At 40.4% G+C, this 24,245-nt stretch overlaps 2 protein-coding genes across 22 annotated transcripts in view; both read right to left on the reverse strand.

Moving 5' to 3' along the window:
• Nucleotides 1-12,139, reverse strand: part of LUC7L2 (LUC7 like 2, pre-mRNA splicing factor) — a 56,166-nt gene extending 44,027 nt beyond the window's left edge. For 3 of the 21 annotated variants that reach the window (XM_067042037.1, XM_067042034.1, XM_067042044.1), the window contains exons 1-2: nt 5,716-5,811; nt 1,240-1,316 (exon numbers count right to left, since the gene is read on the reverse strand). In XM_067042037.1, coding sequence (XP_066898138.1) covers nt 1,240-1,291 — 52 coding nt within the window. In that variant the 5' untranslated portion in view covers nt 1,292-1,316; nt 5,716-5,811. Of the gene's footprint in view, nt 1-1,239; nt 1,317-5,715; nt 5,812-8,361; nt 8,535-8,554; nt 8,639-9,593; nt 9,684-11,557 lie in introns of those variants that run through there. The other 18 variants (XM_067042041.1, XM_067042040.1, XM_067042035.1 and 15 more) reach the window with 15 other exon arrangements.
• Nucleotides 12,140-20,392: 8,253 nt separating this feature from the next.
• On the reverse strand, nt 20,393-23,918 carry FMC1 (formation of mitochondrial complex V assembly factor 1 homolog). Its single transcript, XM_059074952.2, has 2 exons — nt 23,641-23,918; nt 20,393-20,687 (listed from the first exon to the last, which is right to left on the reverse strand). Exons 1-2 carry the CDS (start codon nt 23,776-23,778, stop codon nt 20,484-20,486), a joined length of 342 nt encoding a protein of 113 aa, XP_058930935.1. The 5' UTR covers nt 23,779-23,918; the 3' UTR covers nt 20,393-20,483.
• Between the last annotated feature and the right edge of the window lie 327 nt (nt 23,919-24,245).

Consider the following 24,245-nt stretch of genomic DNA (forward strand, 5'->3'; position numbering starts at 1 on the left):
CCCTCATTTTCCTAGAGAAACAGGATATTTAAATGCAGCAACAAGTAATAACAAAAGGAAGCATGATCCAAGTGCCAGATGAATGTTTGTAATGGATGAAATACTACCAAATACTAGTACTTCAGGAATTCTAAGACTAGAATGACCACCAAGGACTGAAGAGGTTAGAGAAGGCTTCATGCAATAAGTAGAAGCCATTATTTGAAGGAAAGACAGGACTTAGACCAAAGGAAAGGGGAAAGAAGAGCATTCCAAACTGGCGGTAATACCTTTGACAAAGCTTACAGAGGCAGGAAGGTTTGGGAAACAATAAGTCAGTCGTATCTGGCTTTGGCAAATGGCTTCATGTAGGGGAATAGCAAAGCTGGGGCAAGAATAGTATTTTTAGGGTAAGATCTGATTTAATTTTTTCTGCACTCAGATTTTAAACGTGTAAACAAAGAAAAAAGTTTAAAAATAATGGGGCAGAGATTAGACCAAGTTATTTGAGTTCACAACAACAAAATGCCCTAGCCATAAAGACATGGCAGGCTCTCTTCTCTATAACCTCCATAATACTAATTAATTCGGCTTTGTACCTAACTATAACGATGAGATTTGAGATTTAAAAACTTGATTTAGAATTCTGAAAGGAAAAGTGTTCTTCATCTGAATGGAAACATCAAAATTTCTATTAATGTTTTTTCTACCAAGCAACTACCTTCAGAGTAACAACTCTCTTAACCTCTGCTGTTCAACCCCTTCATGAGTTTCATGAATCATAACCTATATTTGAGAACACCTGAGTCATAGGTGTACAATAAAAACTGGAATAAATGTTATTCCTCTCAAGGTCTTTCAGTAACGTTAACAGAGCCTGAGGTGCTACTGAGGCAGTTTCACTCAGGGAATATGGACAGCCCACTCTAAAAAGAAGGCTTCTGTCCAAACTACTCAAATATTGCTATTCTCAAAATCCCCTTCAATCTGTAGGGAGGGAAAGATAAACCCACTGTAAATCCCAACACTGCCATTTTACGGTCCTGCCCTTTCTGAAACAGACTTAAACTGTAGTAGCAACACTTAAAAATCGTAGCCTAGATGGTATCTGACATCATGTTACATGGTGCATGCTATTTTCCCAATATCCACCCCCACCCTTCCAGTGCCAACCACCCTCTCCCTCCCATACAAACAATAAATCAAATCAACTTTCATAGATTTAGGTGCTATTTTAAAAACATCAAAATTTTACTTTACCCATTCTCTCCGATGCTCCCTGTATTTTTTTAAGCTGTGAGTGGATGACCATGCTATGTGATCAACAACTGTGAAGGCTAAGCAGAAGTGAACTGAGTTTAGTATTGTAATTTCAAAAGAACCTTAAACTTTGTAATATTTGACATATATAATGGTATGCAGAATCCTTATTTTACCGCATTTTATCAGGCATTAATGGCAAGCAACTTATAAAAACAACTAATTAGTATTTCTTTTGTACAGAATCAGCTAAGAGCTTAGCTTAGAGAAAACAGAGAAGAGAAAACTCAACAGCACCCAAAGCAAATGGAAGCATCCTAGTTTATAAATGGGGCCAGAAGAGGAAAAGCTCTCCCACATTCTCCAATGTGACAACCAAAGCCCTCCCCACAGGCATACTTGTTAGGGGCCACGTGTCACTGTTGGCTTGGGACAGGGCAGGCACATTCCCTCTGAAATAAATTCTATACCCTTTCAGTGAAAGGAAAGCCAGAGCTAGAAAGAGAGGTGTATAAGCTTAAAGTTTCTCATTTCCCTGTGCCCTCAAACCTTCAAATGTTCCACCTTCTTATTACCATTTCTTACAACATAAGCTAGGACTCCACATAATAATGTGGGAACTATATAAAGACCAGTTTCTAGTCTAGTAACAGAGCAGGAAGAGACCTGTCCTGTGCAGTAAACACATGTCTTCATATGGACAAGTAAACCCCTATGTCTCACGTGAAACCAAGATAAAAGCTACTGCTTTACCGTAACTATTATAGTAAAGAACAAATTTGATCATTTTTACACACTCCTCCAACAGTCTCACCAAATCCACTAACATCTCCCACCTACCTTCGTTGTTCCTTTAGAATTTAGCCTAAAGCTCACCTGTAAGAACCCTTTTATAATAACCTTAAAAGAAAAAACTCTTATTACTCCATGTTACCTTGTTAATAAATACACTCAGTTTAATTCATTGTATATTTATACAGTACAAAGTTTAGGGTTCATTTTATGAAAAGACTCACTACCTTGTCTTAACATTATATGATTACTGATGCTTTGAAAACATTTAATAGGACTTCATACATGTCAAATTTTTCAGGAATACATTTATTACATAAGGAAAGAAAAAATACTCAGCCAAAGATGGCAGCGAGAAAAACTAAGGCATTCTCCCTTCCAAATGTAATATCAAGTCATTCTTTCTAACAGAACTTATAAAATCATACTGATTATTAGTAGAGGCTTTCCTTTCCCCTAGAAAATGCAAAAAAAATAAGGGTACTGAAAGGCCATCCCTCTTAATTCTTTCATATGGTCCTACAGGTTTATCATTACAAATAGGTATCAATATCACCCCCACCATAATCGCCATGACAAGCCCGACATTTTAAAAATGCAATGCCCACTGCAGAAGAAATTTCCAAAACAAGTTCATTCTTGCTGAATATGACCAAAGATTAATAATGCTAAAATAATTTTTTAAATCTATCAGCCTACTTGTCTATGAAAATCCATGTAAAAAAATTATAAGGAATGAGACTGGGAAGGAGCCTTGGTAGCAGGACGAAAAGCTTACTCAGGGTCTTTAAGAGCTAACAGAACGGTGAAGGAAATGTGCAGAAAGAAATACTGAAGTAGCTACATTCCAGGGGCTCTATTCCACCCCTGCCACAACCCTACCTTCCCTCATTATACAAGCACAGAATCTTGGTCACTGGAAGGGCTCAATGCCATCACATTTCTGCCAGGGCGATATATGCTTTAGGAAATCAACATATTCCTCCTCTTAGATTTAAGACACACATTAGAAAAGCCTGAATAAACAGTTACCCACAAATTTAGTCCTAAAAGTGGATTATATACAATCTGTTTTATGGTGTATGTCATAAAGGGAAGTCAGTCATTAAAAAGTTGCAGCCTGCTAAATTTCGTATTTTGATACTTGCAGAGCTGCAATTCTGATACAATAACACTTGTACTCTGGGTATCTGGTGCCTTCTATCATCCAGAACTTTTTATACACAAAATTAGAAGTAACGAAAGCTCTCTCTGGCTATGAAGAAATAGCTGAAAAGAACCAAAGAAAAAGTAATTGCCTGATCTGTCTATTAAAGAGACAAGTTCTCCATAGTTGGTGATGGCTATAAATGCTAAGCAGAGCCTCCCCTTATCTAAAACTAATGAAGAAATAAAAAAGGAAAAATAAATGAGAATATCAAAGGACAGAGGCGACAGACAACTCAATGATAAAGGAAGTTAAAATGAAAAACAGAGATTACCATGAAGGAGACTAGCCTTATAACTACTGAAACAACAGAGCAGGAACACTGCGCCATATTCACAAGAATTGCCTTTGGGGGAAAGGACTGACTGTGAAGGAGAACACGAGGGACTTCATTTGTAACACTTTACGTAATGAACAAATAACATGTGTTCTCCTATAGGTGTTTGGTGGTCTTTTATATTTTTTAAAAAACGTTTTTCGGGCTTCCTTGGTGGCGCAGTGGTTGAGAGTCCGCCTGCCGATGCAGGGGACACGGGTTCGTGCCCCGGTTCGGGAAGATCCCACATGCCGCGGAGCAGCTGGGGCCGTGAGCCATGGCCGCTGAGCCTGCGCGTCCGGAGCCTGTGCTCCGCAACGGGAGAGGCCCCAACAGCGAGAGGCCCGCGTACCACAAAAAAAAAAAAAAAAAAAAAACCCACGTTTTTCAAAATTAGACACCTATATGCTATCAGTATCACAGAACTTATCACTTAAAAATAAACCTAACTGTTCATGTGCAATTTCACTCCCTACTAGACTTTCAGTCCCTCGAGAATTAAGAGTCCTATGTCACTACTTTATTGCAGAGTCAAACGACAACAGAACCAAGTACATCCATAATCTCTAAGAAAAAGAAAGCAAGAAAAAAACTGAAGCATCTCAGCAACCCAGGGATATTCAGGTTCTAGTCCCATCAACAATTACTACACCCTAAAACACATCAGCCACTATCAGAACACCACGTCTGGGGAAGTATTCCCTCTAATACTACGAGGCAAATTAAATCATTTGATTTATTTTCATATCAGAATTTCTCAAAATTCTAAAATCTGAGGTGAATCAACTGCTTTTCTAGTAAGCATGCCTTGCTGGTTCCGGTCCATAATGCAGAATCACAGCACTTCCCCCCAGTTTCTAGTCCAGGGGTTTTCTTTGATAATCAGCTTTTCTCACAGCCAGCATCTTTCACAATCCCACTGTGAAAGAGGTGGGTGAAATCCTGCAGAACTGCTGACCACCATGGACCAAAACATTAATGGAAAGGTAAGATGAAGCTAAATACATAATTTCATCCTAGAAATCTAGATGGACCTCTCTGGGGACTTCTATATCTCTCCATCTCATGGGTGTGTATTTCTACTTCTAAGGAAAAGTCATTTCCACCCAGTGGCTTAGGTATATACAGTTCAAGCAGCTTTCCTTCCATATGAGCAACTAATACAGGATTTCTTAAAGTATGGGATTTGGACAAAAAATAATTTTAGATGTTATATGATTTCACCAACATGACATTTTAAACACCAGCCAATCCTAGTGATTATTTACCATGATTAAGGCAAGAAAAAAGTTTCCACTTGGTGCTCAGTACATACTTAATACATCTAATGAGTTCTAATTTTTAGCATAGGGTGACAACAGACTCTAGTTATCTCATAACACCATGTGGTTTTCATTGTATTTATTTTTCTGGTGACATAAACTTTCATTTTAAAATTAGCTCAAATTTTCAGAAAGTGATTGACAAAAAAATTAAACAAAAAGAACACAGGGTAAAAAATAGTACAGGTGATATATGTGCTTTACATTTGGGAAACATTTATCCAGAACAGTTTCTCAAACTTTTAATGTGCAGAGTCACATGAAAGGCTTCTTAAAACACTTGCTGGCCCCCATCCCCAGAACTTCTGATTCGGTAGGCCTGGGGTGGTACCTCCAAGAATATGTGTTTCTAACAAGTTTCCAGGTGATGCTAAGGTTGCTGATCTGGGCACCACATTTTTGATAAACACTGATCTAGATCAATGGTCAAAAAGCTTTTTCTTAAAGGGGCAGACAGCAACTAATTTAAGCTTACCAGCTATATATCTCTGTTGCAACTACCCAACTCTGCTGCTGTAAGGCAAAGCAGCTACAGACTGTATACACACAAATGGGCATGACTGTGTTCCAACAAAACTTTATTCACAAAAAGCAGGTGGGCCATAGAGCCAACCCTGATCTAAAACACACCCTCAAGTAACTGACAAGGGTATATTGTATATCATAGTAGTAGGACAGAATATAGAAGCAGCTGAACAACGTGTACATATACTGTAGATACTATCCAATAAATATCCAACCTATTTTATTGAAAGGCAAAGCTTTGGAAAGTTTAACTCTCAAAGAGAAAACTGATGTCGGCCGAAACCTGAGGTCTCAAGAAAATAAAAACAATTTACCATGCATTCAGGAGACATGACAAAAGATTCAGCAAGGGCAGCTGGTTAAATTCTTTTCATGTTGAATCACAGAGGTCAACATCACTGCACATTGTTCACAACTAAATTAGAACATAAGGATCAGTATCTAGTAAGAGTATTTTAAGAAAAAAGTTTTAAAGACTCCTTTCTCTAGGCCATGTTAAATAGAAAAATATAACATTTATTCAGCTGACTGAGTTACATGTTACTTTCTAACGGCTTTGACTTTTCAGTCATAAGTTACTCAGTTAAAACAAAAGCACTAAGCTGTAGCCAATTTCAGAGTTTTTACAAACTACTTTTCTCTCTATCCTCAATAATCTTACAAAACTGATTAACTGATCTATTTTGGCCTTGCCTTCTAATTTCTATCCCAGCAGCTGCTAGTGTATGAGATCTTAAACTGGAAAGGAACAGAATGACTTTTTTGCAGGTGCTGAATCCATAAGATTCCTGTCATAAACTTACCCTCCCTCCCACTCCCCTCATTCCCCTCATTCTTTCTCCCCAAAATGTTCTAACTTTCCTCATCTTCACAGCCTACAACTTCTTAGTAGACTGACTATTAAGTTGGGTAGTACAATCAATTATGTGTCCTCAATGAAGATACTAACATTTCAAGCACCTTTCTGGAATTCCATTCTTGAGGAGTACCTGCTTCATTTATCTAGTCTTGGCCACACTTACTGTTTTAAGCCCTCTGCCTATCTTTGCAACCCCGAACTTGCCTGAACCCTTAGGAACTTCAAGCTATAATGCTGATATGAACCACCTGGTACTGAAACCCTCACTAAACCTCACCCCATCCATGACACCTACTTGCCCTTGACTTCTTGCTACCCATCTTGAACATGTAGCTCACTACCATTTATCCTTATATGACATCTTACCCAAACCAAATCAAAGTATTTACTTGCTGCTTATAAAGCTTACGGACTGACAGACAAAATGATTTTTCTTTGCTTTTAATTTATTTTTTTACCCGAAGCAAAAGAATGTCTCAGAAGCATAGATTTACTTGAGGAGAGCTAAACAACTGTAGAGAATCCAAGAACAATGCAGAGTTGTAAGAGGTGATATTATTATCACCTGGGCTGCTCTGCAGACAAATATCTTTCAGAGTTCAAAGTGAGTTAAAGTTTTTTTAAATGGATTCACTATGTGGTTGTTAACAGAGTTTTCAGTGTTTTGATATGCCTGGACCTCCGATAAAAATCAAATATTTACTAAAACTCTGTTTAACTACTTAACCTTATGTTTGCTAAAATTTCTTATAATGTTAAAGAATTTACAAGCTCTAGAGTTAGATATAGCCCATTATTATTTCGAAAAATGTGTATTTGCACATTAAAGGCTATGCCTCCTTCACTTAAAATGAACAATCCAAGTGGAATAGAAGAATGACTTACAACTGACCAAGAAATAAATATGATTCATTATGTTAATGAGAGAAAATGAAAAGAAAATGCTCTCAGTGTTGATGACAAGTCAAGGAACACAGATTACAGTAAAGATGATTTTACGAAAAAAATCCACTGAAGAAAACACTACTTCAATCGTTGATTCAATAATTTATTTTGCAGAAAGGCAGTGAGGTCATACTGTCCTATAGGTTCAACAGTTACGTATTACTAAACTTGTACTAGGTACAAGTAAATGATTTTCTGAACTGTACTTTCCTGGGTATCTCCTAGGATACATATCCTTTTAATTTTACATTCCATAAACTACAACTACCATATATATAAGTGATCAGCCAAAATATTAAATTATGACTAATGTACTCTATTAACTGAGCAAGAACATCATATGGTCAGAAGGATTACCATCAAAAATAGCTAAAATTATCTGAAAGCTTCAACTTCCCCTAAACATTCCCTAACCATAGTGGACAACTACTGATGCTATAAAATTCTAATCTATAAGCTGAATTCCATTAGTCTACTGGTTATTTTTGAGGGCAGATGCCATTTCTGGCCTGATGTAACCTTTACGAGATGGTCTCTGTTCCCATGTAAAGGTTATAAGCAATTAAGAGGTATGGAATCCCCACAACTACCTTCTGTAACTTCTTTAGTTGCTAAACTTAGGATATAATCTAAATTCACACCCTCAATTTTGTTTAATTCCTATCCCTGGAAACTTGCAAGGCCTTTCTGGGGTCAGGGCCAGAGACTTCTCATAACTAAACTGTACTTGTTGGCAGAAGGGCTTTAGCTAAGGGACATCCTTCCAATTAAACCAACCCAAAAAAACAACTACAGTCTGTGTGAGGACACAAGGTTCCTCCAACCATCACACAGACAACTCAGCTGAACTACTGCTTGACTTCTCCTGTGCTGCTCCTCCCTGCTTTCAAATGGAGTGTGTTCGGGGAAGACAACTTGTCCCGCTCCCTTCTATTAATGCTAACAACTAAAACAAAAGGTAATTATAAAATTTAATGTATCTTAAACTTCAGACAAAATAAGATACTAATTTATATCTACTTACAGTTCCTCCCTTTTAAAAAACTTAAAATATACTTATTTTTCAACATTTTTGAGGATAACATAGGAAATTACTTGGCTTCTCATTTAACAAATTACAGATTTAACTTGAGGCAAAAAAGGTTTAGTGACTTACCCAAGGTTACAATTAGAGGTACAGCTGGGGCTAGAAACCAGGTCTCCTGAGTCTCAGCCCAGTGCTCTTTTCCTTAGCCCATGATGCCTTATCAGAAAAATCCAAATACAGTCAGACCCCCAGTTACATGGGTATGAGTTACACTGATTCACATATACAAACTTTATATAGTGTGACCAATGTTTCAACTCACGCGGTACCCTGCTTCCATTTATGCAGTATGCCAGGCATCGGCACGATTTTCAGTGGCACACAGGCGGTTGCCACCACCAGGGCCCTAGGCAAAATTGCAAAGAAGGCAAAGTTTGTCTTTGGCCCTCCCACCTCCCTTATGCATTCCTCTCCCACCTCCTGGTCAACCCCCTGCCCAGCCTCCCAGCACCATCATGCTGCCCTCTGGTTGGCCAAAGCCTCCCACTTCCACCACTCACCCAGGACTGTCCTTTCTGGGAGTGCCCAGGAATCCAAAATTACCTCTCCATTTCCCTACTAAAATTCCTATTTCTGAGAATCTCAGTAAAGTTTAGGTAATCTACATGATTAACCGATTTAAGTAATTCAAAGTAAGTTACATTTAACAGACTTAAATCTCCAAGGAGTTTAAAAAGGAACTAATTAAAAATTCTGATTTGGGGGAGGGGAAGAGGAAACAAATCTTTCATTAGGGGGGCAAAGAAGGTAAAAGAGAAAGTACTCTGGGCCTCTTGTGCCACTTCAGATTCCCTCACAGACAGGATACTAAGAGTTGAGGGGGTGGTTACTGCCACCCTGACAAAAGGACAGTGGTTGCTTTATAATCAGTCTCTGGGATTTAAAAAAAAAAAAATTGGACACAGCTGCTTTGAATACCCTCCTACCTACCTTTTCCATCTCTCTCCCACCTCTTGGATCCCCATTTCCACCTCTTAATACCAAAGACACCCAACAGCATTCCCTGTAAGCTGTTCTTCTGTCCAATACAAAGCTTCCCATCATATGGTTTCAAATTACATGAGTTATTCAGGAAGGTATCCACGTCCCCCTATCCCTGGATAACTTCAAGTTGACTGTACGCTAAAAAAAAAATCCTAATTATTTAAAGGTCCTGAATCATAAGATGAAATATGTAAACTCATTAACTAACTGGTAAGAAGGAAAAGAATACTCTGATTCTTGTCTTATATACATAAAGGAACTAATTTGGGTATCTAAAAAAATTCAATTCTTTTCCTTGAAAGTAGTATGTTTCTTACTTCTGGCCCAACACAGCAGTGAAAATCCAGTCATTTCAGCTAAATAATATCGTGGACTTGTAAACATGGGTTCATTGGTAAATCCTTAGTCTGGAGGCAAAAAAAAAAAAAAAAAAAAAAAATCCAGTAACAGACACATAAAAATATAAATTTATTTGTATACAAAGCAGAGTGGATTTAAGAAACCCAAGTTTCTGCTGATTACACACATAGAAAAAATATATATATGTACATATGTGTGTGTGTATATATATATATACATATACACACATATATATACACACACACACATTTTAATTCAGCTTTGCAATATTAGATTGGCTGCCTAGTTTGGAAATTTATCAGGTGATAGTAGTTACTTTGATCCAACTACCCTCCCAGTAAAATTAGGAATTTCAATCCGTGCAGAAGGTACCGAAAACGGTACCCATCTAGGATTAAAAGGATCATGTAAAGTATGTCTTAAATGAAATGATTTCTATAATTTTACTACAAAGATTACTCCGTTAGCTAAGATGCTGGATTAAGTCCCTTCTCAATACCATATGTTATAAAAAACCATTCTTATCTAAAAGTGAAAAATGGTAACTGATAAAAGTTTCTCCAGGGGCATTTTTAATTAACGTTAACTTTCAAGGGTTTACTACACAAATGAAATTCATTTCCTTCCCAATCTTGCCTCCTCTCTACACAACCACAAGTAGGTTTGCGATCTACACCTATTTTTCTATACGTTCTATGAAGATAAGTTCCAAATGTGGGTATTTATTACAACTGAACTATGAACACTGAAAAACCATGCAAAGTATACACTGCTAAAACATTTGAATTCGATAAAATGTTTTACTCACATATTTTGCTGCAGAGCATTCAAGGAAATTATAATAGCGACTAAAAAGTTGAGTGTGCCTTTTCTCTTACGTCAAGCAATTTAAATAACTTGTCAAAAAAAAGCATTTCTTTAATGGCTAAGAAACTATTTGCCTGAACAAGCAACATACAAAAATGAGCAAGTATTGGCTTTGTCTTTAAGAGAAAAAGTAGTGAACTAGACCCTTCCTCCATATTAGCATGGATTTGAGTCTAATATCAAAGAGTACATTGCTAATTATCACCACCAAAAAAGCATCAGCATTTCATCTTATCTACAAATTCTCTATGACAAAAAGATATCCAGCCATCAGTGGTTTTCTCTACAAGCTCTAACCTAAGCGCCTAAAAGGATCGTTGTTTCCCCTCAATTCTACTTCACTGGGCACCACATTTTCAAAATGGTTCTATTCGGGGCACAAGCAAGGTTTGTCAATATTTACTGAACAAAGCCTCTATTAAATTGTCTAACAAAATGGAGGTCTCAGAAAAAAACAGGCCGTAACATCCTTCTTTTCACAAAATGGGCCAAACACACCCGCTTCAAGAAACCATGGTTTGGGTCAGATTTTCCCGTAAGAATGGTTGTTTCATCCCTGGGACTGGATTCCTAAAGGTTTTCTCCGGACCCAGGTAAAGAGGTGGATGATGGGGGCCAGTTCTCCCTGGGTACTCTGGAAGGCGGCGACGAGGACTGATCCCAAAGCTCTGGGTTACGGAATTAGTTCAGGGGGCGGAGGCTTTAGCGGTCCGCAGGTACCTAATCAGCGACAAAACAGGCCGCCCGCCTACGCAAAAGAGACATGGGCTCTCCCGTCCCAGCCAAGTCAACACTCAAGGCTTTGCAAACTCTCCTTTCGGCCTCCAGGCCCCGCCTGACCCCATTGGCAGCAGTTCCCGCCAATCCGCTCGGTCACCGCCCCCCAGGCCCGCCTGCCCAGCCCTGATTGGATGGGACGGGAGCCGGGACCTCGTGTTACCAATCTGGGAGCCCCTTACTCAGCCACACACACAAGCCCAGGTGCGCCCGCGGAGACCCTTCCCTCGCCTTCCCCATCCCTTCCCCCACCCCCAGGGCACTGGCAGAGACTTACCGTCCCGGGAGGTGCCCATCAACTGGTCCAGCATCGCGCGCATCTGGGCCTGCGCCGACATGGCGGCGGCGTAGCGGGCGAACGGACGGGGGTGGGGCGCAGACCGGGCCCTCTCGGGCGGGGGGACAAGGGGAAGGGGTGGGGGATGGTGAGACGCTGTCTCGGTTGCCGCCGCTGCCTCGAGGCGTGCGGAAAAGGGAGCTGGAGGGGTTGCAGGAGAGTCCGGGCTGCGCTCCTCACGACGACGCGTACGTGGAAGGCAGCAGCCCCCGAAAGCGACCCTCGTTCCCTCACGCTCCGTCGGGTTCCTGGGACAGAAGCAATACCGGCTAACCAAGCTCTCGTCTCCAACACCGCCACCCGCCAGAAGACGTCAGCCCCCCCTTCAAGCTCTGACGCCGCTCGCCGCCACCGTCGCCGCTACGTGAGCGCGCACGCTCCTCGCGCTTAGTCGTTTCCCGCGGGGGCTCCACCAACTAGCGTCCAACTTTATTTGCTCCTCCCGCCCCGTGCGGGAGGGGTTCCACCCTAACGGCTCTCGGGCGCGCGCACGCGGGCCTCTCCCGCCCCAGCCCTCCAGATCTCGCGAGACTCTGGTGCCTCAACGGACCCTAGAGCCGGATCCGCCCCGGGCGCGAAAACCTCACGCTCAAGGCTGCAGGCCTACTAGGGCAGCGTTGCACGCTGTGCTGGCGAACCAGCCCCAAGTTAGCCAGTGTGCCAGAGGGTTAGGCCGAGTCGAAAGTAAGTAGAGACCATAGCCATTGTCTCGACGGAGGTTAGCAGTCTTAGGAGCTAATACGGGCGTATTTCTGACGAATATTCATTGACCGATTAACTCGTTTTCAAGGGCCCACCTGAAAATCCTGTAGACTCGACCCCTTTCTCACTGCTGCCCGACCCTCTACAGAAGAAGCCCTGGAGATCTGACAGCTGGGTCATCTTCCTTAATCTATGCAGGGAGGCTTTAAGCACCCCCAACTGGAATAAATTAGGTTCAGGAAGTAACGCCTGAAATTACTGCACTACGAAACAGGCCACCTACCCCATTCGGATTTGTCATCGTTACTTATATATATAGCAGGAAGCTGTTAGTCTAAATTAGAAGCTATAAAAGTTAAGCAGTATTCTAACAAAGGAAAGGAGGTCATCTTGTAGAGAATTTTTTTCTTGCTTGAGAGCTAAATTTAAAGGATAAGGCCTTTTCAGTGTATCAGCAGCCCTGACAACAGAAAAGCAAGCCTGTGGGTTCTTAGCTTGCCATCACCCTGTATTCCAGACGTAGGTCGACCGATTACTAACTGTGGGACCTTCAGCGATTTATTTCTTAATCTCATGTCTAATGAAGATACACACCTTATAGCACTGTTGTGAGGACTGAATGAGCTAGCAGAAAATCCTAGCCCAGAGCCTTGCCCTAAGGTTTTAACTTTTTTTTGTAAAATATTAATTCCTTAAGATGAGACATAGGTACTTTGCAAGGAAATAATGGTAAACTTTTTTGTTTCATTAAGATTTTATATACATTGTCTTGGAACTTATAATTTAATATCAAGATCAGTAAAAAAATTTACGTGAAATAACAACCATAGTCCCAAGATCCTTTTTTTCTTTTTGGCTGCACTGTGCTGCTTGAGGGATCTTAGTTCCCTGGCCAGAGATGGCACCTGTGCCCTGCCAGTGAAAGTACCGAGTCCCAACCACTGGACCACCAGGGAGTTCCCCCAAGATCGCTTTAAATGCATATACTGGGCCAACAAAAATCTTAGAATTCTTAGAATCATCCTAGTGTTTAGTAAGTGACCAGATAGTTTCCCACCAGTTATTCAGAGAACTGAAAATTCAAACATACCATCCTTTGAAAACTTTACAATAAAAGAAAAATTTACAAATTAATATGTCTGAGAGGAATGCACTATTATATATACAATACCCTTAGGAGGAAAATACACTAAAATGTTGAAATGTTATGTCAGTGAAGAGAGTTCTTATCCCTCTCTTTCTACCTTTCTGGTTGCTTACATTTTAGATGTATCTCTTATTTTAAAACAACATGTTTTTTTTCAATAGTCTGACATTCACTGTCTTTTAATTGAAGCATTTAATCATTCTCATGTAATTACACATGTGCTGAGTTTAAAGCTCTTGTTTTGTCTATTTGTCTCACCTGTTTTATGTTTAATTTTCTCTCCTTTCTTGCCTGCCTTTTAATCATTCCATTTTTTCCCCTTCTAGTAGTTTGAAAATTTTAGTCTGTTTTTATTCTTTTAGCAGTTACCCTAGAAGTTATAAGGGGCGTTTTTAATGTATCAAAGTCTTTACACTTCCCCCAGAGAGATAATACAGAGAACCTAGAAAACTAACTCCATTTAACCTCTTCCCAAGATACATGCTCTTGTTAAGCATGTGTTTTAGTTCTTTATGGGTTTTTTTTTTTTCTTGGCCTCACCCCGCAGCTTGTGGGATCTCAGTTCCCCAACCAGGGATGGAACCCAGGCCCATGGCAGTGAAAGTGCAGAGTCCTAACCATTGGACTGTCAGGGAATTCCCAGTTCTTTATGTTTTTAAAACCAAGTTTCATATAATCGATGTTTGTTTATTTACCACTTTGCTTTGCTTTCCTTCTGGAATCTGCCTTTCCATCTAGGGTCATTTCCCTTTTGTCTGATGTTTAAACTTTAGGACAGGAGTCAGCAGTATACAATTCACCCATCAAATCCAGCCCATTGCCAATTTTTGTGAATAGTTCCTTCAGAATACCACCAGGCTTACTGATTTGTTATTGTCTATGGGTTTTTTGCGCTACAACAGCAAAGTTGAGTGGTTGTGACAGATACCATACCCTATGGCCTGCAAGACTAAACTATTTACTATCTAGCTCTAAATTTAGGGAAGTTTGCCTACCTTGCCTCAGGGTTTGCTTTAGTGTTGGCCTGCTGGTAAGGAACTCTTCCATTTTTGTTGATCTGAAAAGAACTTTATTTTGCCTTTCTCAATTCTAGATGGATATCCTAGGTTGGAAGTTATTTTCTTTCAGCACGTAGATTCTATCATTCAGCCTTCGTTGCTCCTGAGAAGTCAGTTCTCAGTCTGTCACTCCTTTGAACATAGCTGGCTGCTTTCAAATTTTGTTCTTTTTGCCTGTGGTTTTCTGCAACTTACTATGATGTATCTGGGTGTGGATTTATTTTTATTTATTCTACTTTAGATTCATTGAGCTTTTAGAATCTGTGAACTGGCATCTATCAATTCCAGGAAATTTTTAGCTATTCTCAAATACTGTCATTCATCAACTTCTGGACCTCCAAATAAAGTTTTCAGTTTCCTCTATGTCTCTTTACTCTCTTTGCATTTTCCACCTTGTCTTGCCAAGCTACCTTCTTGATGCTTTTTTTCTGACAAATTTTATAGTTCACAGTAATCTCCCTTCCACTGTATCTAGTCTGCTGTTAAACCCATCCATTAAATTCTTTAGTTTTTCAGTTCTAGAATTTTTATTTGGTTTTTCAAATCTAAGTCATTTTTTATAGTTTCTGGTTCCTTGATGAAATTCCCAAGGTTGGCTGTTCTTTGACCCTAGTGATCATAATTGTTTTGTAATCTGAGTTTGCTAATTATAATATCTGATGTTTTCTGTGTTTCTGTTTCTGTTGTATTTCCCGGTTTTCACTTATGGGGTCTTGTTTTCTTCTGTGTCTGGTTATCTTTGTGTGCTGAACATGTATTTAAAAACCTATGTGTAGGAATAATATAAGCCCCAAGTAGGATATCATGCTATCTTTCTCCAGAGAGGATTTTTATTTTTCTCTGATAGTAACTTGAAATACTTGTCAAGGATCACCATGATAGAAATTCAATGCTTTAATTTCTCTTGATACCAAAATGGCAAAAATATGGTTTGAAAGCCTGGCAAGGACTTTTTAAATTTCCAGTTCACACTTGAGGGTGAACTCCAGGGTCCTAGTTTAAAGTGAGTGTGAGTTTATTAGCGTGCCCACCTTGGTAGGCCTTAGACTTTGCCTTTTGCCTCCCTAGCCCTATAATCCCACCAAAAATACAGGTCAGTTTCAATACTGAAGCTATTGCTGCTGAACTGGCAAATGACCTGAAGCCAAAAATGTGCCTTTGTGTGCTGCACTTTTCTTGGTTCTTGTCTTCTAAGATTTGGCCTAGTATTTCCCTACTTAATAGCTCTTTAATGATTTTAAGAATTAAAAAAAAAATTTCATCCACGTTTTTTAGCTGTCTTCAACAGAACGGTTAATCCAAATTACCTAGACTATCATTAACAAAAGTTTGTTCTGTTTGTAAACTTTTTTTAATTTTTAAAATTTAGTTAACTCTTATCTGAAAAAACAAAAATCTCTGTGAATATGTCTTTGTGTACATTCTAGCAATGATATCCATTCCTTCAGGAATAAGGTCTCATAAGGGAACAGGAACTTATAAGAGCAGTATATACTCTTAATCTATAAACTAAGTAAGTAAAAATTAGAATAGGTACAAGTAGCATACATTTTGCTAGCCATCCAGAGCAGACAACTCTGTATTTTACTGTAATTTATAAACTAATGTAGTCAATAAATAAAGGCTGTATAGTAAAATTTAATACTGCAATTATCCTTGGGGCATGAGTACATACCTAACATCAAATTTTATAAACATGGTTCCTGTTAATTTAAATGTAGATTAAAAAATTCAAATTCTGAGGGACTTCCCTGTGGTCCAGTGGTTAGGACTCCGCACTTCCACTGCAGGGGGCGTGGGTTTGAGCCCTGGTCGGGGAACTAACATCCCGCAAGCCACACGCAGCAGAATGTTGAAAGCAAGCCATGGCTCCTAGAACCAAATTTCGGTATGGCTAGACTGTCACATGTAAGGGGAGTAGAGATGTGGCTCAAGATATTTGGCAAGGGCCAGATCCTGCAGGCCTTTGTTAAAGTTTAACTTGAAGGGTTGTAAGCTGGAGAGAGACAAGATCAGATCTGTACATAGTGGAATATGGATTGATTGAAGAGCGCAATTTGGATTTAACAGACCAATTAGGGCAAGCAGTGGTTCAGAGAAGAGATGCAAGAGATAAGAGGTCTGCACTAGGGTAGTAGCAATAGCGAGTCAAGATTCTTAGGAGGTAAAATCTAATTTAGCGATTATTTAGCTGAGGACGTGAAGGAAAGGAAGCAGTCTCGAATAACTCAGATTTCCGACTTAAGTGGCTAAGTGAAAATGTCAATGAACTAACAGGGAACACCAGGGATTTTATGGGGGAATGAGGAGTTTCCATTTTAGATGCACTGAATTTGAGATGCCTTTGAGTCACCTAAGTGGTGTTGTCTGGCCGCTGGACGCACGGGTCTATAGCTTGGCGGGGGGCCCTGGACTGGAGCTAGCCTGTTGATGAAAATTAAAGCCTTGGAATGGAGGTGATTACCCAGGGAAAGCATGTAGTGTGAGATAAGGACCTAAGTCTGAACATGAGGAACACCAACATATAAGTGATACACAGAAGAGGAAACTGAAGACAAATGGCTAGAGTGAGAGAAGAAAGCAGAAAATGTATCATGAAAGCCAAGAGAAAAGCAAGGAAAGGTTAACAGTGGCAAATACTCCCTAGGGGTCAGCAAGATAAGGAATGATCCATTGGGTTGAGGGGCATGAAGGTCATTTGTAAATTTGCAAGGCAGTTCTAATAGAGGGAGAAAAACCAGACAGCAGTGGATTAAGAATGAATGGTCATAAAAAATGCAGAAAATGGGTACATGAGACAACATGGACTATTAACCTCAAAATCTGTATGCTGAGCAAAAGAAGTCAACTCAAAAGAGTAAATACTATATGACTGCATTTGGATGAAATATTTGAACAGGCCAAACTAATCTATGGTTACAGCAAGCAGGTCAATGGTTGCCTGGGACCAGGTGTGGGGAGAGGGGGTTGTCTGCAAATGGGCACAAGGGAACTTTTTGGGGGCAATGAAAATGTTCTATAGCTTTATTGGTGTGGTTATTACACAGATGCATTCATTTGTCACTATTCATTGACCTGTATATTTATTATATGTACATTATACCTCAATATAACTTATTTTATAAGTTAAAAAAAAAAAAAAAAAAGACTTTGCCTTCCAATGCAGGGGGTGCGGGTTCTATCCCTGGTCAGGGAGTTAAGATCCCACATGCCTCGCGGCCAAAAAAACCAAAACATAAAACAGAAGCAATATTGTAACAAATTCAATAAAGACTTTAAAAAAAAATGTAGAAAATGAAAATTCACTCAATTCACTGAATAAATTCATTCAATTCATTGAATACATTCAATTTGTTTGCGAAGAGGAGTGAGTTAAAAGATAGGAGCTGAAAAGATATTTGAGTTAAAGCTGAGTACAACTGACCCTTGAACAACATGTGTTTGAACTGTGCTGGTCCACTTAAACGTGGATTTTTTCAATAATAAATACCAAAGTACCACCCGACCCACAGTTGGTTGAATCTACAGATGCAGAACCGTGGAAGGCAGACTATAAATTAAACTCAGAGTTTTGACTGTGTGGAGGATTGGTGCCCTTAATCCCCCAAATTGCTCAAGGGTCAACTATAGCTGTTTTTAGATGGAAGAGCCTTGAGCATATTTAAATACTAATTCCGTGAGAGGAAGCAGCTGAAGTTAAAGGACTGTCAGAAGAGACAGCAAAGGAATGTGATGAAGCATGTACCACATCAAAAACTATAGTGAGTTCACACAGTGCCAAAACCTCAGGAGTCCCTAGTTTTAGGACATTCCCAGTATAGAAAGTTTATCACTAATACAGTTCGTATCCCAGAGTCAATTCCGTCTGTTTCTAACATTGAGTTCACCTAATTCTGGATGGTAAGACCATTGATAGGAGGTCCAGGTTGATTATATAAAGACAGAAATGGCCTGAGCAAATCATTTGAACCATGAGAAATAAGTTGTCTATTTCAGAAGACTGGTGGCAATAGGGCTTAGAGGAAGGGTTCATGATGAAAGAATAAGGGTGCGGTGGTTTAAGATGGAAACAAGTTTTTGTTTTTGGTCAGGCACTTATGTACTGTGCAAATGTTTTATGTAAAATTATTCTCACGTATTACAACCACCTTGTTGGCATTCTCATTCTACAGAAGAGGGAACAAGCTCAGGGCAACTAACCTACCCAAGATCACACAGCTGGTAAATTATAAAGATGGGATTAAAGCCTAGGTCTATATGACTTCAAGCCCATAAGTATTTCTTACCCTTTTAGGCAATTCTGCCTCAAATCTCTTTCTTTAAAAATGTTATGGGAATTCCCTGGCAGTCCATGGTTAGGACTCAGCGCTCTCACTGCTGTGGCCCGGGTTCAATCCCTATTCGGGGAACTAAGATCCCACAAGCTGCTCGGCTCAGCCAGAAAAAAAAAAGTTATTTGTTATATACATAATATTTTAACTAAATGAATCAAAACATCAATCTATCCTAATCCTTTTGCTTTCTTCATTTTAGCAAAGTAAAACATCTTCAGATAATAATATACCCATGTCCATGAAACAACACAGGGGGAAATAGTAGGTTAAACATTTTGGGGGGATCTGTTCAACTAAACAAATGCTTGTTTTATTTAACCTCTTAATACTATTATTCTAATGTTAATCTCTTAGAAGAGATGATGTTTTGAAGTGCTTGGAGTATTTCTGTTCAGATTGTTCTCCTAGTGAGTAGAACTGAGCCTTGTATTCAAAACACTGATTGAATAACTGTCTATGTAAGTCACTGTGGAAGACGCTTTATAGACTACAAAAATGAATGAGACGTCATCCTTACTCTAAAGGAGCTGACAGTCCAGGGAAAACGAGATTATATGTCTACAATTGTTAATACCAGAAGAAACTGACATATACCACAAAGGGGGCACAGGTAAAGAACTATTGGTAGTTCACAGATAACTTTTATTTGTGAAATTCAGGACTTTACAGGCAAGGGGACCATTTAGGAGTCTAGTTTAATAGTTCAGCCAAAAGATTTCCAGTGCTTGAACTAGGACAGAGACAGTGACGCTAACAGTTCTTGCAGAAGCAGAACTTACTGAGTGGATGTGGAGAGTGAGGAGAAAGAGAAATACAGAATGAAGCCCAAGTTCTTGACTTGGTCAGCCAAGTGCGTTATGGAGCCCTTCACCCTGAGGCGGAACTCAGGAGGCAGAGCAACGGGACAGGAGGGTAGAAGGCAGGCGGAGGGGTCGGTGTGCTCACTCCGCTGCCCCTCTCTGGCCCTCCTGCAGCCTGTAGATGAGTGGTGGCCATGCTCTCATACCTAAGGGTCAGCTCCGCCAGCCTGGGGAGGTAACGGCTTCCCACTGTCTTGCTGACCTTAATTCAACCCGCATCTTTATAAATACCCCTTCATCAGCTCTCCTCAGTAACCCTGTACGAGTGTGCCATCTCTCGCCTACCAGGACCTTAACGTCGTATTTGTGTACTTTTAGATAAAAGGTATATATGTATAATGGTTTGTTTATGCATAGGAAACATCTAGAAAGATGCACACCAAACTGTTAGTAATCATTACCACCTGGTAATGGGGTTGGGAGAGGGGAGGGAGGGACAAGGGAAAAGGTAAGAGGGCTTTATTTTATAGGTCTACACCATTTGAATTCCTTAATAGGCTGTATTACTTTTTAAATTAAAAAAAAATTAAAGAGTTTTAAAAGTAAATCAAGAACATCCATCAGCCTAGTATAAGAACCTCAGAAAATTCACAGAAAGATGAAACCTCCCTAAGAAAACCTCAGTCAACAAAATTTCAGAGAAATTCAGTCAACAAAATTTCAGAGAAAACCCCTAAACTTAAAAAAAAAATTTAATGATAAATACATATGATAGAAATTATTAAATTATTCTATGAAGGCAGCATCCAAGGAATCTCTCCATTTTCATGGCTCCCGGCCCTTCCCTCCAGGCTGCTGGGGCAACTTGAGACCCACTAAGCCGGCCGACTCCTCCACTGAGCGCTCACCCTTGCCATGAAATTCCTGGTGAAGGGCCACATGTTCTCGGATGCTGCGCAGAAGGCAGAGATAGGTGGCAGCTTGGAAATGAAGCTCATGCTGGGCTCTGCACAACTTCTCACTGGTGACCTGGAGAAGTAGCAAGGTCAGATATTCTAGTAACAGCCCAGCTGCAGATACAGGTCCACAGAGAAAGAGTTATTAAACAAGCATTCTGTAGAATGAAAGTAAATTGCAGAGGACATACAAACGTGTTTGTGTATACTTAATAACGTATATAAAGGCACTCTGTACATATATAGAGGCACTCTGTAACTGTTGATGATTAGGAAAGCTGGCACCTGTTAATCAAAGAGGAATTTTACAAGGAGTTTCACTGAAGCATTTCATCGTGTCCTCAAATTTTAATACTGGAAAAAAGTTTATCTCTTGGTTCAACACCCTCATTTAACGAATGAGGGAACTAAAGCCCAGAGAGGCTCTATGGTTGGTTAGCGGCAGAGATGGGGAATACAGTCAGGTCACTGATCATTAACGGCACCTAAGGAATAAAATACAGAACTTTCTCCCCTTCAAACAAATGAAGGGCTGCTTTATTTTATGTGACTGTGGACTTCGGTTAATATGGCATATGCCTTGCATTTCAATGAAAATTAAAAACTTATTTTTCTGAAAAATAGCTTTGTCCTCACCAGTAACAAAATGAAGGTTTTTATAAATTAAAGTAATCTGCATATGTTCATACTACTTAATTATACTCGCTCTCACAATTTACTTATTCATCTGAAAAATCTGTATTCTGATGACCTTTAGAAGCTGGAAATTCCATATCCATTCCAAAGTGACTACAAACCTTGTTTTTTCTTCCTCATAATTAACTTCCAGATTAAATTAGTATACAGACTTTACTTGACTAGTTTTATGTTCTGAGGCTGTGAGAAAGGGGCAGGAAAGGTAAGACAAAGATGTGTGCATAGCCTCAAATGACTTAAGGAGCCCTGTTCAAGTGTGGATTAATCTCTGGGCACCACTGCCTACATACGTCTCTCTTTGACCTTTCTTTACTTGAATATCTAGGTTTGGAATCTGAAAACTAGAATGTGTGCTTTAAGATTTGCAGATCACATATATGAAAATGGCACCTATAAGCGGCTCAAAAATAAAATTCATCTGCTTTAATCAATTTAACTTTTTATGATTAAAAATTTATGAGTGACCAACACTAATGTCAAGCATCAACAAAGGGTAACATTCATTTCTATTATATAAGTCTATTATCTCTATTATATAAGTCTAAATTGATAGAATTTTAAACAGGAATTCTATGTTAGTATAGGACAGAACATAACTGATCCTGATTCAGCTAAGCCTGAATCATAAGGAGTCAGGAGAGAAGCATCAGCAATATAACATAATAAATGAACCACAAGAGACCAAGAGATCTAATGAAATAGAAAATTGTATTTTCCCTATGGAAAAAGGGGAGATCCCTCCCTAACGGAATCCCTTCAGCCTAGGGTGAGGAGAGAGAAAATGGGCATAGATGATTATTGAGTTAGCTCTGAGCCAGCAGGAAATAGAACCCTTCCCCATATCCTCATATGCATTCCACAGAGTGGTGTTTCTGGAATTTTTAGCATGAACTTCAGGGGTACTTCCAAGGAATTTCAGAGCCATTACCAAGGCCCTCTCAAGGGCAGTAATGTTGCCTCCATTAGGTACCACTATAATCATGTCACCTTAAAAACCTTAAGAGTGACTTCCCATTACATTTCCAATAAAGTTTAAATTCCTGCCTACCACCTACCTCATCTTCCTCCACTTCCTCCACCACACCCTAAGCCTTAACAGCCCTCAACTGTCAGTTCCTCTCACCTCTGGGCTTTCAGTTGTGCACCTTCTTTACTTGGACCTCATCTTCCCCAACCCCCATTTATTTGCTAACTCTTAATTTATTCTTCAAGGCCCTGGTTAATGAATTTCCTCCTGAAAGCCTACCCCTTCTGTATGCCTGGACCCCTGCTGTTTATTTACTCCCTTAGCACTTTATTCTAAATCCTCGGTTATATGGCTCCTCAGGTGGATTGCAAGCTTCTTAAAAGACAGCACCCATGTGGCTCTTATTCGTCGTTTTTAGCCAAGTTCCTAACAGTCCCTAATATTGTGACCTTTTAAAAATTAGTTGAAGTTTAGTTCTAACATTTTGCATTCTAACATCCATAGCTCAGAATATCAAGAGTTAGGATGATGGTCCTCCCCTTTCCCACACTGCTCAAAGGACGCTAAGTTTCGTTTGCTAAAGCCCAAGGGGACTCTCCAATTTATTATTTCTGAGAAAGGCTGCAACTTCTTTCCAAGCCAGATCAGTAACTCTAAAGGCAGCAATTAGAGCCTAGTTGCTCCTATACATGTGCTGGTACAGGTCAACTGTCCCCGAGCCTCAGTTGCCCTTTTTGAAGAAAGAAACTATCTTCCATCCGATCTTGCCTAAGGGGTAGAAAGAGTGCGGATTTCACAAAGGCATTTTCCAAGGATGATGGCCTCCCATATGTACATATTTATCTACTACAGGTGGAAAAACTGTTGTCTGGTAACATATCACGTTAATGTTGTAACTCACAGGACCACCTCATTAGCGGTTTCTAGTTCAGCTCTGCAAGGCACCATTCCCTGAAGCGGCGTAGTCCTGCTCTTCAAGAAGCGCCCAATATTCCTCTCTGCATCAAAAACTCGTTCTCAGAATAGCTCTCCTCCGGAAAGGAGAGTGTTGGGTAGATGCTGTGGCCTGTGAGCCTACACTCTCCACCAAGGACATCTTTTTTCTTGTCCCTCTCTATTTCCGCCATTTCACTTCCCTCTGACTTTCCCCTCCACACAGGCCAAAGACAGCCAATGAAATCCTCAGGGACGGCTCCACCCCAGGATGACTCTGCCTTCCTGCCGATTCTCGGTTAGTCCCGGGGCTCAAGCCTCAGACCAGGGCCTAGGGCAAAGGCCAGGCGCGCTCCACCCTGCCCAGACCCGACTCTCCCTCCCTTCCCGGGAAAGGGACGCTGGAGCCCCCGGACAGGGGCTTCCGTACCCGATGTGCACGGAAAGCCTTCACGAGGTACCGATAGGCCGCAGTGTGGCGATAGGGTCGGCCTGTGGCCGCGTTCAAGTAGCGCAACTCTCGGAGAAGGCCTCGCCAAGTGCGCAGAGGCGACCCCAAGGCCGCCATTTTCCCGTCGTCCGAGCCTGGTGCGGGACGGCGCCCTACGCCCCTGTTACTCCCTCACCACCCCCTGCTCAGCCGCTTAATGGTACGGTCGGAACCAGACTGCCGGCTCCCCCTATCGACTGCAGGACAGTGGAATGTGTCACTTTCCTTCTTTGCGGAGCGTTATTAATCGAACACCGAGCGGCGTCCTAAGGTGTTAAGAGAAAAGCAAACGAAAGCCGAGTGAAACTGAAGAGCCTGGAGAAAGGCCGGGCAAGGGAAAAGAAGGTCCTAGTTCCTTTCCTGACTGCGTCATTTCAGACGCCATTCGCTGACGGACCGCTGACTCTGGAGAAAATGAGGGCATGTCGGAAGTGGGCGTCAAGTCAATTTGAAATAGAAAAATTTGAGAAGATTTTATGTCTAGAGGGGATGTCAAAATTCAACGTACTGACTTAGCAGAAATCCTAATGGGGTTACGGCTCAGA

The sequence above is a fragment of the Kogia breviceps genome, chromosome 9 (assembly GCF_026419965.1).
Source record: "Kogia breviceps isolate mKogBre1 chromosome 9, mKogBre1 haplotype 1, whole genome shotgun sequence".
Taxonomy (NCBI): Eukaryota; Metazoa; Chordata; class Mammalia; order Artiodactyla; family Physeteridae; genus Kogia; species Kogia breviceps.